The 16,388-nt window shown below is 49.0% G+C and overlaps 1 protein-coding gene across 19 annotated transcripts in view; it reads left to right on the top strand.

Moving 5' to 3' along the window:
• The window catches only part of znf536 (zinc finger protein 536), a 336,911-nt gene that overhangs the window by 303,224 nt on the left and 17,299 nt on the right, over positions 1-16,388 (top strand). Inside the window, exon 5 of one of the 19 annotated variants that reach the window (XM_078944690.1) lies at positions 15,741-15,819. The exons of the other annotated variants lie outside the window; for them this stretch is intronic. Within the exon in view, the coding sequence (XP_078800816.1) occupies positions 15,741-15,819 (79 nt within the window). The remainder of the gene's footprint in view (positions 1-15,740; positions 15,820-16,388) is intronic. 19 annotated transcript variants of the gene reach the window in all.

Below are 16,388 nucleotides of genomic sequence, written 5' to 3'. Positions count from 1 at the left end.
CGTAAGGCGCCGCAGTCTTGAGCCGTGTGGTTTGTGTTCAGATCCGCATCGCTCTGTGTTCTCGACATACAGCAACCGCAAGCAGTGAGTCCGTAGACGTCTGTTCCCTACAAGCCCCTCGGCGAATGGGGGGGGGGGGGTGGTGGTGGTAAAAAGTGTGACCCTCAGGGCGACGTTGCTTTAGCTGAGTTTGGGATGGATTGCCTGGTGTGAGCGGGATCTTAAGAGTGTGAGTGAAAGTGAAATCTAATCCAGAAACCCGGTTTCCTGAGGTTAATTTCCTCCTGGGGGGTCGGTTTTAAGTGTGCACTTAACCTTCAACAGAAAGGAGCAGCCGGGTGACACGGTGGAGGACGTGAGACTGTGGAGTTCAGGAAGCCTGGTTTCTGTTTGCTCATGAAAACCCTCTCAACTCATCCAAGACTGGACTCGATAGGTTCAGTTTTGTATCCTTAAACAGTCGTTGGTGCTGGAAAGCCCCCCCCCCCCCCTAAAAAAAAGTGTCTGAAACGCTTTAGCAGAGAAAAAGACACGGAAACTCTGAGTGACAGGTGTCCCCATCGCTGACGAGATGCTCCAACGGTCAGGCTATGGGGGGCAATTACTTTGTCATGTTGAGGGAAGCTCGTTTGGTCAACTTTTTCATGAAAATGTGTCGAACTTTTCTCAGCGCCGATGGGAATCCGCCCCTGCCCCTTCATGTGGGAGGGGCTACACCTCAGCTGTGATGTCATCCACTGTCCCCTCTCGTTAGATTGGCTGCTCAGCTCCAGAAAACGGAGAATAGGCTGCCAATCGATGAGGTGTTGGTGCAACACCGGCTTCAGTTTCTCCTCTCCTCGCTTCCTGCTGGATAGTTTCTGTTTACTCCCACAAAATGTACAAACATTCAGGCGCTCAGATGTTCAGGAGTCTCCCCGATCCATCCATCCTCGTTCCCAAAGCTGTCGGAGATAAAAGTCCGTGGCGTTGATGTCCCTCTGCCAGTTTCTGCTTAACTTCCTTCTGTCGTGTGACTGGATGGGAAATAATGGGCCCGCTTGTTCCAGCGAACGCCACAATTACAGCCCTTCTCTATGTGTCCACTTGTAAACTGGGGAGGGGGCGGGTCGGCTGCAGTCGGAGCAGGAAGCAGCGCGCCGCTCCTGTGGTGGGTGGAGGAGGCGCGCGCGTCTGTAAAACTCGATTCAGACCCGGTGAAATGTGATTATCTGGAGTGGGGTTTGCGTCGGGTTCGGATGCAAATCCGCCATAAATCATTAATATGGAAACTGAATGTGGAGGAACTACTGCGGGGCACGCACGCCGGGAACGACCGCCTCCCTATTAGCATTCACAGAGGGGGGTGTACCTGAACGGTGACATAAAGACACAAAAGGGGGGGGGGGGGGGGTCGGACCGCCTCCACGCCTCACTCAATTGGATTCATCGATAAATGTCATTAACGAGAGTCGCGGCCCGAGGTAATCACACAAGGTATCTGCTTACTGGAGTCCACTGCACCGTATAGATTGATATGCCCCCCCCCCCCCCCCCCCCATTTGCTGTACTGTGGATGTGCTTAACACAATCAATACTTGGCTGCAGTGTAGACCATCTATAGCCGTGCATTATCAAACATGAAGCATTACATTCTTCAAACACTGCTCACCAAACCCCCCCTACATCTTACATTACATTAGCCCCCCCCCATGTTAGTTTAATGTATGAAATGTGGAGTAGGACTTCAGAAGGTTGAGATTGACAAGCTGGAGAGGATTTCAGAGGCGGGAATGACAGAGCTCTTGGCTGAGCACCTCTTAGGGTTTCAGAAGTAGACGAGAGACAGCAGAGGAGGGACGGACGTCCTCAATCAGACGAGCTCTCCCCGGCGGACGCCGGAGATGTTCACCTCCTTCAGGGGAGGACGTGACGGACGCCGATCGCTTTATTCAGCAAGTGATCGGTTTAGCAACAATCGCAGTTAAGACTACCAGAGAACCTGAGTGAGAAGGAACGTGAAGCACAGATCGGGATCCGAGGCGCCGCAGAACCACGTCAGAGCACAGACCACATGCTCCCACATGGGGGGGTTGTCTGGGTTGTCCGTGGAGGGTCGTAGAGAAGAGCTGCTGCATCTTAAGGGGAGCACAGCTGTGCCTTGCAGTTTCCTTTAGGCTCGTACGGCCATAAAAATGGAACGTACCATTGTCCTGAACATTGCACGCTCTTTTGGTGTCCTTCCGCCGCACTATAGTCATTAGTACAGTGAGAGTACTGGCTCCTTACTGTGTTTACGTGCTGTTAGGACCCCACACCATCTACACTCTGTTTAATTTCCTCATATCTAACCGTCATGAGCGTGCACGTATCACGGGAACAGCACAACTGGGTCCTGATGCAGTCCACGGGGTTTTGGGGGGCTTTAAAAAATGTCAAATCTGTACAACACGTCTACGTCTCCCCTACTTCCCCCTTACATGCTGTAGAAGTGTTTTCTACGACCTGTCGCCCGCAGCAAGCTGGTAGAAAAAAAGGGCAGGAACATTTTCTCTCTTCTGGTTCACTGAGCGGTACACGACCTTGATATGTCCTGCAGGTCACCTGCTCGACCTGCGCAGGTTTGACCATTTTCTACCTGCGGACAGTCCGTTAGGACGAAGACTTGACTCACGAAAGCAGGATCGCCAGTAGACGGAGTTCTGGTTGGACCACAGAGCCGAACGGAAAAACTGAACAATGGATCAGAACGGTCTGAGTGGAGACACTGTTGAAACCTGTTGATAGGCTGAAGGTCATCACGACAAAAGGAATCTGCTGTATTCGACTTCGCCGCCCGCCGTCTTCTCTCAGACGACATGAAATGCTTTGAAGACACGAAGAACCAAAAGCCAATGAGCTGCTGGATGACGGCCATGCATGACGGTCCAGCTTTGAGAGGAAACGCTCACCTGAATAACCTGGACCATTCTAGACCGGACCGGACCGGACCGCTCAGTGAAAAACTGGCTTAACATTCCCAACCAGATGTCAGGAATGGTTATCTACAGCTGAATTCGGACACCACGCTCACTACTTTTTGGGTTTTAACGACGGATATGACGTCACCGATTTCACAAAGTTAAAATCTTATTGATAAGAGCGTTTTGTGACGATTATGTTTGACTCCACTGTCTTCTGAAGATAAAAACATGGATGGTTTAAAAAAACAATACATTTAAATACATTTTTGTTTAATCAAAAATTGTTCCGATGCAATGCATTGTGGTCTATATTCACAGATCTGGTGAGCATGGAAGCACACTGGTTTATCGCGGAGACTTCTGGGAAATTTCTATGAAACTGGATTTTGGAATTGTAGATCCAGACAAACTAGAACATGGAGAACGCGCTATAGAGTGAGCAGGGAAGGAATTGGGACACAGCCTGGAACATCGTTTTTCCCGCTCCAGCGGCTGATGGTCGTAAACATATTCAAAGGTTTTTCTTTCACGTGCTCGTCTTTCCCTCTTTTGTGACTTTCCCACACTCCGGGATCCCTCTTTTCCTTCATCCCTCCCTCTCAGTGGCTCCTGCTCTCCTCGTTGCTCGGGGGCTCCTCCAGTGATTGAGCCATCTGGAGGCCTGTCTGCCCTATTGGGAGAGGAAGACGGCTGTTGGCCAAGCTCCTCCCCAGGCTGGTGCTGGTGGTGGCCGTACTACCACTTCATGGCCTGCAGAGGTGTCAGCATGTCCCCCCCCACACACACATTAGTAGAAAGGCTGTTTTCTTTCTTTTTGAGGAGCGGGCTCCACCTGTTGCTCCTCTTTTTCCGTCTCTCGTCACGAACTCTCCCGACGATGTCGGCCAAAACAGCGGAAGTTCAGCGGCGGGGATAAAAGAGGCAGAGACGTATGGTGGATGATTGCAAAGTCACATGACAGTTTTCCCATTCATTACTTGGGAAGCGGCGAGCAGCGTGGGAGCTGCTCTCGTATAAAATACATATGTCTAAAAGTCTGTGCATTTGTTTGTTGGAGTGCTAATCAAGTGCTTTTATGCTGAAGTCTGTGTACCCCCCGCCCCCCTCCACTCCCCCAGTTTGCACCGGGAGCAGCATAAGTGTGCACGGTTTTCAATATTGCACAACATGAGACAATGGGTTATAAATTGGCCTTCTAACTCGATATATTTGACATGATCTCTGCTTCCCGTCTCATTAGTTTGCTGTTTGTTTCTTTTTTTCGCCGACTCCTGTAGACTTTGTTCGGTTTGAGCTGCTCCTCTTAAGAATGCAACGTTCCCTTCCCCAGGCGCCCCCGACATGTGAGGAGGACGCCTCGGAGGAGTTGTACTCATAAAGCTCCTCATCCTCCGAGGAAGAAACACAGAGAGACACAGAGAGAGAGAGAGAGAGAGGGGAACAGTACCGGCGGCAGGCAGAGGCAGAATAACTACACTTACACAGCTAGTCGACACATAATGAGACGCCGCCGCCGCCGCCGCAACTTCAAGGAAAAAAACACGGATATATAAAAAACAACAGAGAGCGAGGCGGAGGAAGGGGGAAAACAAGGGGCTGGGGGGGATAAAAAAAAAGAGAAGAAACTATGTCAACTTTTATTTCCTCTGCTCTCCCACATCAATGGAGACGTGCAGCGATACTAATAAAAAACAACAAAAAAACGCACATATATAAATATGTACACAGGTACAGACGCGTGTTTGTGGCAATTAAAGACAAATAACTTTCCCGAGTTCTCGCTAAAACTCGTTTGATTCCGACATGAAGGAGCAAACTAAAGTTGGGAGCGGCGGCGGGAAATAAGACGAGACAAATAAGCAGGCGACATTATGACATTAGCAGCTGCAGAATGCTCTTAATGCCTGAGCAGAGGCGCCGCAAAAAAAAAAAAAAACAACCAAAAAAAAACCGCATTGTTGCGCCGAAAATCCCAGCCAGCGGATTTAAATGGCTGCTTTGTTTTATTAGGGAAATACGGGGGTGGAGGAGCGCTGCTTATTCTAATTACAGTGATTTAATCAGGATTAGAGAGGTTACCTGGATGAGGCAGGGTGGGGGGGGGCACCGTGGCAAGGGCACATGTTTTCAGATGGCAATGACTTCAGTCCCCCCCCCAAAAAAAAAAACAATGACCGTCTTTGCCTGTGAGTGTGTAAACACTGGCCTGTTTGTTCTGCCCTCCATCCCTCTTCACTCTATCTTTATTTCATTTCTCCCCCCCCCCCCCCACCCCAACCCCCCAGTTAAACAGCAGGCAGAGGGAATCCATTTTAATCTGATTAATAACTTAGTTGATCACATATAACCCAATTTTCCCGTCAGTGCTGTCCTTGTGCGTCCAGCCACACCCGCGCTGACCTTTGCGGTTGCCTGGGTAACGCTGGGGCTCAATGAGCGCCGTTGTTCCATCGAAGATGCCTCACATGACAAAAAACAAGAAAAAAAAAATGAGATGTCTAGTCTAGGAGCGGGCGGGTGGGCGAGCGGGCGGGCGGGCGCGTGGGAACGGACGTCCCGGCGCGCTCACAGCCTTAAAACGCAGATATGGTTACATTTTCCCTTTTGAACGCAGCAGTTACTGTACTGAAGTGGGCTGGGGAGGGGCGGACACTGGAGGGCTTTGTCCCCCCCCCATGCTCACTGGTTATGGAAGAACACTTTTCTTCATCTTCGTCCCCCCCCCCCCCCCCCCCCCAACATATCTGTGATTACAGCGTTATGTGAGCTTCATTTTGAAGGATTTGTATTGAGGATCAGCAATTATGATGCCACCGAAGAAAGAAAGAAAGAAAATGTTCCTTCCACTTTTTTTTCCCACTCTTGTCTCTCTGTCACACACACGTGCATACACACACGTGCACACGCACTCACACAAGCAGGAAGTAGGAATCAAATATTCATGAGGTGGGCCGAGGCTCTCGTACGCCCATATGCTTCGCGCCGTTTAAGCAGCTTGCAGCGGACGCAGGCATCCATCCAGCCGAGTGTGACAGGGCGCGCGGCGCCGCCTATCATCAGCAGCGTCGGCCCCCCCCCCTCATCCCGTCACCATCCAGGTCCGTCAACTTCCTGGAAGTCCTGCGGGACGAAGGCCGGACCGATTTTTAACGCTTTCAACCCGCTCCTCATAACTATCCGGCCCAGTTAGGACCCAACTTTAAGGCTGGCAGTCGCACAAACAGGCATTTCAAGGCGGAACAATGGCAGCGCAGCACACCAACGCACAGAAACAGGAGAGCAGAGGAGAAGAAGGGAGATAAGCAGAGCTTGGCGGAGCTGGCCTCCATCTTTCCCCCCATCCTGACTGATCTGTGTGCTCCGGGGGGGCTAAAGAGACAAACATCATATTCTCCGTCTGCAGACTCTAATTGACTGAACAAGGATTGGTCACACTTTTAAGAAGCGTTCCATAATGGATTTCCATGTTTGTGTCTCTCTTAACTGGCGCTGCCAAGGCGCCGCATAAATGTTGTCTTTATTTCCGAAAAAAAACACAAAGAAAACAACGGCCCCCGCTCTCCTTCCATCATCCCTCCATCGCTCCTTCTTCTCCTCCTCCTTTCCATCGCTCTCCATAAAAGATGATATCAGTGCCACGGTCGGCGTTCGCTGCAAGGTCAACGGCGCCCGACAGATGACAAACGATCTCAAGATGGCCACTTCATCTGTCCTGTAGCATTTGGCTGCAGTGGAGACGAATGCATGCATTTTGTGTTTTCCAGGGGGGGGGGGACAAAGCTTTTTGGCCAAAAGCAAAAAGAGAATTTTTATTGTTCTTTTCTTCTGCCGCAAACATCCAGAAAAAAAATCTCGTCTTTCTAGACGTTTCTGTTTGGGGTTTCTAAAGTTCTGAACTTCACGCTCTCACCCCCCAGTTTCTCTGCGATATTGACCCCCCCCCCCCCCCCCCCTCGTAGCCCCCCCCCCCCAACACGATGAAGTGCAGTTTATCGGCTTTTTGGGGGGAATGCAGAGGTTGCAGTATCGGATCTTGCACCTATTGAAGCTGACGCGGTATAACAAAGGGCCAAAAGTAATGATCATACACAAATATCAATATGAGAAAGAGTGTGTGCTAAAGAAGACACATGGCTATTGATGTTTAAATAACTGTAGCGTCAGAGCGAGGGGGGGGAGTATGAATCATATTTTCTCCCTGTGTCTGTGGAAAATAAAAAAAAAGGAACCTGATCGAAGTCTTCCCCGGAGGTTTCAGAGCTTCTCCTTTTTTCTCTGCAAACAAAGCCGATAAACGGCATCAGTCGCCGAAGTCGGGATCTGAGTGCTGCGTGGAAAAGGCCCCGATAAAAAGCCCCCGCCTTCAGAAGTGCAGCCTCCTCGCTCGCTCGCTGGTCCGTCCGTCCGGCCGGACGACTGGCGGATTTGCATTTCAAATCCTCGTATTTGAAGAGGCCGCTCTAAATGCCAGGACCAGAATTGATGACAATCAGCCCCCCATCTTCACCGCCGACATTAAAGCCAAACTGATGGCCGCAATAATAAAACACAAAACAAATATATATTTATCTTCCTGCGGCCCCCCTCCCTATCTCATTATTCTTGTATCACTTTACATTAGAATTTCAGCGCATGCAGCAACACGCTAAAATAAGAGAATAATCAGCGGGGTTCAGGCGCAGGATTCAGTGACAAAACAGTCGGGGGTGCTCAGCCCCCCCCCCCCCCCCCCCCCCTCCGCCTTTTTCATCACTTTTCCATATTCATTTCTGTAATTTACAGTAAACCCAAAGCTGTCAATCAAACAGGCATATGAGATGAACGAAGCTGGGACTGAGTTGGAAAAACAGCTGCTGCACTGTTGAGGAGCACTCTGAAATATTAAAGCGCAGTCGCAGCCGGGCCCTGCAGCCGAGCTCTGCAGTCGTTTGCATCGTCTCTCTGCAGTCGCATTCTACAAATCATGCTCTGCAGCTGCGCTCTGCATTCTGCAGCAAGGTTCCACAGCCGGGGTCTGCAGCTGTCTGCACCTGCGCTCTGCAGTTGCATCCTACAACCACCTGCTGCGATGCAACCACGGTCTGCAGCCGAGCTCTGCAGCCCTTGGCATGTGCTGTTGCATTCTGCGGCCATCTGCAGCTGCGCTCTGCAGTTTCATCTGCGGCTGAACTCTGCAAATGCACCTGTCGCTACTATGCAGCCGTGGTCTGCAGCCAACCTCTGCAGTCGCATTCTGCAGCCATGCTCAGCAACTACCTGCAGTTACCCTCTGGAATCACATTCTAAAACCACATATTTTCTGCAGCAAATGTCTGCGGCTGCGCTCTGCAGACACATGCAGTATTACCACTGCAAATGTCTGCGGCTGCGCTCTGCAGCCGCCTGCTCTCCGTCTGAAGTCCAGCTAACACCTTTCCTGAATGCTGCTGCTTTTTTTCCTCCTTCTGCAGTCAAAGCTCAGAAGCTCAGAATTGTGTTTCTGCCGTCACCGATTCTGACGGTTCTTCTCTAAATGTTGCGTTTTGCTGATGATTAACAATAACCAGAGGTCACAGCCCCCCCCTCACAGATTTATTCCATCACATTAGAGCTCCTGTCCTTGAGCACGACAGCCAGCCCGAGAGCCCGGCGTCTGCGGCGCAGAGTTACGGCGCTCTCTTCCCTCCCGTCCTTGGGTTACTCAGGGTGTGGGGGCGTTGCGTGACTCAGACTGTTTGGGGCGATGACATCTGTCCTGTTAGGAGAGAGGGAGGGCGAGAGAAAAGAGGAGAGTGAGAGGCGGGCCCTGACAGCAGAAAAATTGTTTCAGCGAAGCGCGCCAACTCATGAGCCGAGTCAGAGCTAAACAATTACAGCATCCCTGAGTCCCCCCCCCCCCAAACATTTACAGTCCTCGGATCGTCTTCTGGTTCCTCCAGATGCTTTTCAGCGCGAAAAATCTGCACTGAAAAACCCGTAAACCCGATTTACAGCCAAAGGAACCTATTTGACCTTTGAACTTCCAAAAGGTGTTTGTGGGAAAACAGAAGCATTTTGAACAACAAGAACAATCTCTTTCCAGGCTTTTAAAGTTATTTTGACCTCCTTTTTGTTTGTTCATTTTTAGGGGAAACATATTAAAAACAGAAACATTAAAGTCAAAATGTAGAAAAATAAGAGATAAAACAGAAGAAAATGGACCCAGCGGGTTCTCCAGGTCTAAGTATCAAAACATTTTACTTGTAACAAACTATTTAAATGAGGTTATTTTTTTGTGTATTTATTGACTCGCATAACAATCTGGAAACATTTTAATCTATTAGATTAGTTGCTTTTGCATATTTTCGAATTTAAACTTTGGAATTCTTGTTCTTTTTTTTTTGGTTTTCGTTGGTTTTTCAACATTATGATGATCAAAAACGATGAAAAATCATTGAAAACACAAAAGAAAGAAATCAAAAATGAAATTTGAAAAAGATCTAAAATCTAAAATCTATAAACAAGCAAAAAATGTGGATGATTAAAAAAAAAAGGTTTTATCAAGAACTCATAGTTTAGGAAAACAAATTCTCGTCACTGACATGTTTTCTAGAACACTTTCTTGATCAGATTAATTTAGTTGCAAAACGGAAACAAGACAACCTTTCATTTTTGCACAATGTGTTAATAATTCCACAAACATCCGGCTTTTGTTTGGCTCATTTACTGTAATATAAAACCTAGTTTTTATACACTTTGGTCCGTTTTTTGTGACCAATTAGATTTTTTTTTAGCATTTTTTGGTTAAAAAACACAAAGTTTGTATTTTAAAGTAAACATTCTTCTCTCCTCCCCTGGTGTACGTTTCTGCTCCTGAACGTGCGCTGGTCCTTCAGCATTTGGAAAACCCTTCAAAGTGGGAACATTTGGTGGGACGACCCCCCTCACATGGCGCACTCCGCCCCCCCTTCTCTTTCTGGTGATGTCACCACCCCGGCGTGAATCACGAGGACACCGGTGTTCAGGCGCTGACGGAAAGCGCCTTCCTAACAAGCTCTTTTGGTCTTTTTTCCCCTTCCTCTCCTCTTTATCCTCCCTTTTTCCTGAAACAAGGACTTCCCGCTGCTCCCAACGACACCGCTCCTTATCCCCCCCCCTCTGTCGTGATGGCGGGGAGTCACAGGTGTGTGACAATAATTACACATACACTCAGGGAAAAAAGAGCAAAATAATGTGGCTCCCTGCATTTAATACGTTTGCAGTAAAACCGGCAGAGGGAGCGGAGCGGGAATCTTCTCGGATACCCCGACCTCTAACTTAATCATATGGCTCTTAAGAGCGGCCCGCCACCAGCTGCGGCTCCAGAATATGCCGGCAATATGCGTGTAAGGCGATACGCCGTAATTCTGCGCCCACTTTAGGCAGCAACCAAATCTGTTTATGTGGGAGACATTTAAAAAAGGAGGAGGAGGGGGGCTGGGTTGACAAAAGCCATCTGTCGGGGCACCGACGTGCACGCCGACATGCACTGGCAGCAGAAACCAAAAGGGTTTACCGTCCTGAGAGGAGAGGACGGGTGTGTCAGTCTGGACTCAAACCTGACGTTCACAGACTGAAGCAGAGACTCGTTCAGGGACTCGAACAGAAACTGAAGCAGAGACTTGATCAGGGACTCGAACAGAAACTGAAGCAGAGACTCAATCAGGGACTCAAAAAAACTAAGGCAGAGACTCTGTCAGGGACTCGCAAAAAACTAAAGCAGAGACTCGATCAGGGACTCGAACAGAAACTGAAGCAGAGACTCGATCAGGGATTCGAACAAAAACTGAAGCAGAGACTCGATCAGGGACTCGAACAGAAACTGAAGCAGAGACTCTATCAGGGACTCGAACAGAAACTGAAGCAGAGAGTCGACCAGGGACTCAAAAAAACTAAGGCAGAGACTCGATCAGGGACTCGAACAGAAACTGAAGCAGAGACTCGATCAGGGATTCGAACAAAAACTGAAGCAGAGACTCAATCAGGGACTCAAAAAAACTAAGGCAGAGACTCTGTCAGGGACTCGCAAAAAACTAAAGCAGAGACTCGATCAGGGACTCGAACAGAAACTGAAGCAGAGACTCGATCAGGGATTCGAACAAAAACTGAAGCAGAGACTCTATCAGGGACTCGAACAGAAACTGAAGCAGAGAGTCGACCAGGGACTCAAAAAAACTAAGGCAGAGACTCTGTCAGGGACTCGCAAAAAACTAAAGCAGAGACTCGATCAGGGACTCGAACAGAAACTGAAGCAGAGACTCGATCAGGGATTCGAACAAAAACTGAAGCAGAGACTCGATCAGGGACTCGAACAGAAACTGAAGCAGAGACTCTATCAGGGACTCGAACAGAAACTGAAGCAGAGAGTCGACCAGGGACTCAAAAAAACTAAGGCAGAGACTCGATCAGGGACTCGAACAGAAACTGAAGCAGAGACTCGATCAGGGATTCGAACAAAAACTGAAGCAGAGACTCGATCAGGGACTCGAACAGAAACTGAAGCAGAGATTCAATCAGGGACTCGAACAGAAAAACGGAAGCAGAGACTCAATCAGTGACTCGAATAGAAACGGAAGCAGAGACTCTATCAGGGACTCAAACAACCGGAGATGAGACTCGGTCAGGGACTCTAAAAAACTGAAGCAGAGACTCAGACAGAAACGGAAGCAGAGACTCAATCAGGGACTCAAAAAAACTGAGGCAGAGACTCGATCAGCGACTCGAACAGAAACTGAAGCAGAGACTCTATCAGGGACTCGAACAGAAACTGAAGCAGAGAGTCGACCAGGAACTCAAAAACTGAAGCAGAGACTCAGACAGAAACAGAAGCAGAGACTCAATCAGGGACTCAAAAAAACTGAGGCAGAGACTCTGTCAGGGACTCGCAAAAAACTAAAGCAGAGACACGATCAGGGACTCTAACAGAAACTGAAGCAGAGACTCGATCAGGGATTCGAACAAAAACTGAAGCAGAGACTCTATCAGGGACTCGAACAGAAACTGAAGCAGAGAGTCGACCAGGAACTCAAAAACTGAAGCAGAGACTCAGACAGAAACAGAAGCAGAGACTCAATCAGGGACTCAAAAAAACTAAGGCAGAGACTCGATCAGGGACTCGAACAGAAACTGAAGCAGAGACTCGATCAGGGATTCGAACAAAAACTGAAGCAGAGACTCGATCAGGGACTCGAACAGAAACTGAAGCAGAGATTCAATCAGGGACTCGAACAGAAAAACGGAAGCAGAGACTCAATCAGTGACTCGAATAGAAACGGAAGCAGAGACTCTATCAGGGACTCAAACAACCGGAGATGAGACTCGGTCAGGGACTCTAAAAAACTGAAGCAGAGACTCGATCAGGGACTCGAACAGAAACTGAAGCAGAGACTCAATCAGGGACTCGAAAAACTGAAGCAGAGACTCAGACAGAAACGGAAGCAGAGACTCAATCAGGGACTCAAAAAAACTGAGGCAGAGACTCGATCAGCGACTCGAACAGAAACTGAAGCAGAGACTCTATCAGGGACTCGAACAGAAACTGAAGCAGAGAGTCGACCAGGAACTCAAAAACTGAAGCAGAGACTCAGACAGAAACAGAAGCAGAGACTCAATCAGGGACTCAAAAAAACTGAGGCAGAGACTCTGTCAGGGACTCGCAAAAAACTAAAGCAGAGACACGATCAGGGACTCTAACAGAAACTGAAGCAGAGACTCGATCAGGGATTCGAACAAAAACTGAAGCAGAGACTCGATCAGGGACTCGAACAGAAACTGAAGCAGAGATTCAATCAGGGACTCGAACAGAAACGGAAGCAGAGACTCAATCAGTGACTCGAACAGAAACGGAAGCAGAGACTCTATCAGGGACTCAAACAACCGGAGAAGAGACTCAATCAGGGACTCAAAAAAACTGAAGCAGAAACTCGATCAGGGACTCGAACAGAAACTGAAGCAGAGACTCGATCAGGGATCCGAACAGAAACTGTAGCAGAGACTCGATCAGGGACTCGAACAGAAACGGAAGCAGAGACTCTATCAGGGACTCGAACAGAAACGGAAGCAGAGACTCAATCAGTGACTCGAACAGAAACGGAAGCAGAGACTCTATCAGGGACTCAAACAACCGGAGAAGAGACTCAATCAGGGACTCAAAAAAACTGAAGCAGAAACTCGATCAGGGACTCGAACAGAAACTGAAGCAGAGACTCGATCAGGGATCCGAACAGAAACTGTAGCAGAGACTCGATCAGGGACTCGAACAGAAACTGAAGCAGAGACTCGATCAGGGATCCGAACAGAAACTGAAGCAGAGACTCGATCAGGGACTCGAACAAACAGGGCCTCCAATAGAAATTGAAGCAGGACCTTGAACGGGGACTAAATCAGAGACTTGTGTAAAGACCTGGACTTGGAGGACCTCAGGCCGTCACACACCGGTAGCTGGTTTGTCTCCTGACAATCAGCTGCCGTGTTTGATGCTGATCTCTAAAAAATGGAGCTTTGCTAACCAGGAAGTTGTCTCTCCTGTTCTGTTGAATCAGAGCCAAACACCATGAACTCGTGAACGTGACCCGCAAAGACAAACTGGAATCTTCTGTCCGCCGACTCCCTGAAGGCGTCAGACGTGAACGGGACCTAAACTTTTCCGACTGAGTTCAGGCTGAAGCCTTAGAACCTCAACATTCACCAGAATTCCCATTTCAGGCAGGGAAAAACTCCCATCCTCTCATCCAAGCTCAGAGGCCAAACCTGGGATTCTGTTTTGGGGGGTTTCGTAGTTTGATCTGGAAGTTTGCTACAAACATCAACAATCTGAATAATTTATATTTAACCTAAAATATAAAAGATCATGCTGAGAATGACCTCCGCATATTCATGGGACTCAGACTGAAGTGTTTTTAAAAAAAACTTTATTGAACTAAGTTGGTTGTTTTTCTGTAAAACGTCTTTGCTCTGCAGACCTTTTTGATTCAGAACCGGTTCCAGGTGGAGCCCGGTTCTGGAGTCTGACTTTGTGGATCCCAGCTGAATGCCCTGATTGATCGGGGTGGGGGGGATGGGGGGTATAGTAACTTGCTGACATGATTGTTGTGAACTCAGAACAGGAAGTTTGGTGTCAGCTTTTCCTATCAGGCGTTGACTTTGCTTGGTTTCATGATGGAACCTCCAAGAACCGGTGATCCGGTTCGGTTCCAGCTGGACGGACAGCAGGTAAGCTGGGGGGGTCCAGTGGTCCAAAGACACTAGAGTTTTTTGGGGGGGTTCCACTCAAGGAAGCACTTAAGAAAGTGAGTCGAGGCGTTCAGAGAGGAGGCAGTTCATTTGTAGTGGGGGGGGGGGCAGGAGGGAAGTGCTCCAAACACTTCCACCCTCTTCCCCCCTTCCTTGTCTTTTCTTTTCACCGGGTCGCATCAGTGACGGAGAGCATGAGGAGTTGGGGGGGGGCTATCAAAGCCGGCGATGGTTGCTTTCAGACTTCAAACCCGGGGGCCCCCGCCTGCCCGCTCGCCCGCCTGTCCGTCAGCCCCAATCATGGCATCAGCGCGGCAGAAAGCCTCACGCTGGAGGAGAAATATTTGATCTGTCCTCTTTGGAAGGATCAACAGCCACTCAAAAGACGGGGGCCGTGCTGTCGGGGGGGGGTACATTTACCTTACAGAAATATGAGATCATTATTTAATTTAAAAAAAAAGCACAAATCTGTCAAAAAACAAAGTCGCATGCAGCTAAAAATGACACACAAAAAACATTTTTATGGAATTATCTAAACCCTGATAATTATAGGGGGGGGCAAAGCCTGATGGTGAATTTCAGCCGAGTTTATCGTTGCATGAAATACGACCCCCCAGAATAAACTAATAGGCTGATGTCTGTCCGTGTATCTATCAATCTATGTAGCCATCCATCCATCCATCTGTCTGTCTGCGCGTCACATGACAGATATTCATCGACGTCTCGGCAGACGGCCGCTACGGTTAGCTCCTAAATCCTGCAGATGACATCAGCCCTCCACACGGAGCCCTTTCTGTCCAGCAGGCGGGGGTCTTACCTGCCTCTGCCCCCCGCTGCTTGAGTCAGGGGGGGAGCGGTGGGACGGGGCGCTCACACACCAGCGCCTTCGGCTCAAATCTAATCGGACAGGCGGCCGGCAGCGTGTCGCTCTGCACCCCGTCACATCCGGTGGGAACAGACACGCGTGGGATTCAAACCAGCCACTCTGCTGCTTCCGGCCGCAGGGGAGCGGGGGCCGATGCGGGGAAAGTTTTTGCAGCCCCGCTGAGCTGCAGGCATGCACAAAATTCACAGAGAGGCGGGAAGAAAGGCAAGGCAGAACACATGTTCGTTGTGATCCGGCTCTGAGTGCTCGGCGTCGGGGGAATTGGAAGAGCGGCGGCAGATGATGCGTGTGTGTGTGCTGCCTTCAAACAATAAAACTATTTCATTATTTCCTTCTTTGAACGCCGGCGGTGTCACTCTGTGTGCGAGCGCGCTAACAGATGTCCACCCCGGTGGCTGCTGGGAAGCCACTTCAAATTCTGCACGTGTTAAATGACAGTGATGGACAGCAGGAAGTGCCTTTTTTTTCTTCTTCTTAAATAATTCAATAAACGTTTCATCCTCTCTGTTGACAAGAGCTGATACTTTAGAATGAAAAAAAACAACTAAATGCTATGAAACTGTGAACACGTTCTGTTCTTTTCTGATATTTCCTGGCACGCTTTGATGAATTGTGGTTTTCGTGGAGCGCTTTTCTCAGATCAGGAGTAGAATTTTCACGCCGTTTTTTTTTTTTTTTTTAAGAAAAGACCAATGAAAAAGCTAAAGGAAGAGGCAGGCACTCAGCCAGAGACGCAGACATTTCCCCAACACTAGGATGCGGGTAAGTGAGCCTCAACTGACCAGAAATGATTTGCCTCTGTCTGTTAGACACGTAATGGAGTCATTTAACTCGTCAAATTAGGAGTCGGCGCGATGCCGCATGCTTCATTACGGAGCTCCGCTCCGCATTGACGTCACAAACCATTTTCAGGGCAACATTAATGTTTTTTATCGCCCTGTGCAAATAAAAATAAAAATAAAAGCACAGGAAGACTTGACGCCTGCGTCTTCCCCGTGCGCGGCCCTGAGCTGCAGATGCAGCACGGCGACACGCACGGCGTGTGCAAACAGCGGCGCTCCTATCAGGAATCAGCAGAACTTTAATAATCCCCGCCGGGAGGAGCGGCCCACACTCCAACCACAGCTGCTCTGCAAAAGATCAGCACCATCTAGAGGAGGCAGCGGGAAACTGTTCCCTCCTCGCACACACGGATTGTTTCCACGCATCTTTTTTTTTTTCATGGGGGGGAGGGGGGTTGATCTTCTTTGCTTCATCTTGTTTAAGTTTGAAGGTGGAGAAAGCAGCAGCAGCACTGACCTGCAAATGAGAACCAGCCGACGACAGAAAGA

This window comes from Oryzias latipes, chromosome 3 (assembly GCF_053564925.1).
Source record: "Oryzias latipes strain Hd-rR chromosome 3, Olatipes_Hd-rR_3.1".
Taxonomy (NCBI): domain Eukaryota; kingdom Metazoa; phylum Chordata; class Actinopteri; order Beloniformes; family Adrianichthyidae; genus Oryzias; species Oryzias latipes.
This window is presented reverse-complemented; position numbering and strand designations above follow the sequence as displayed.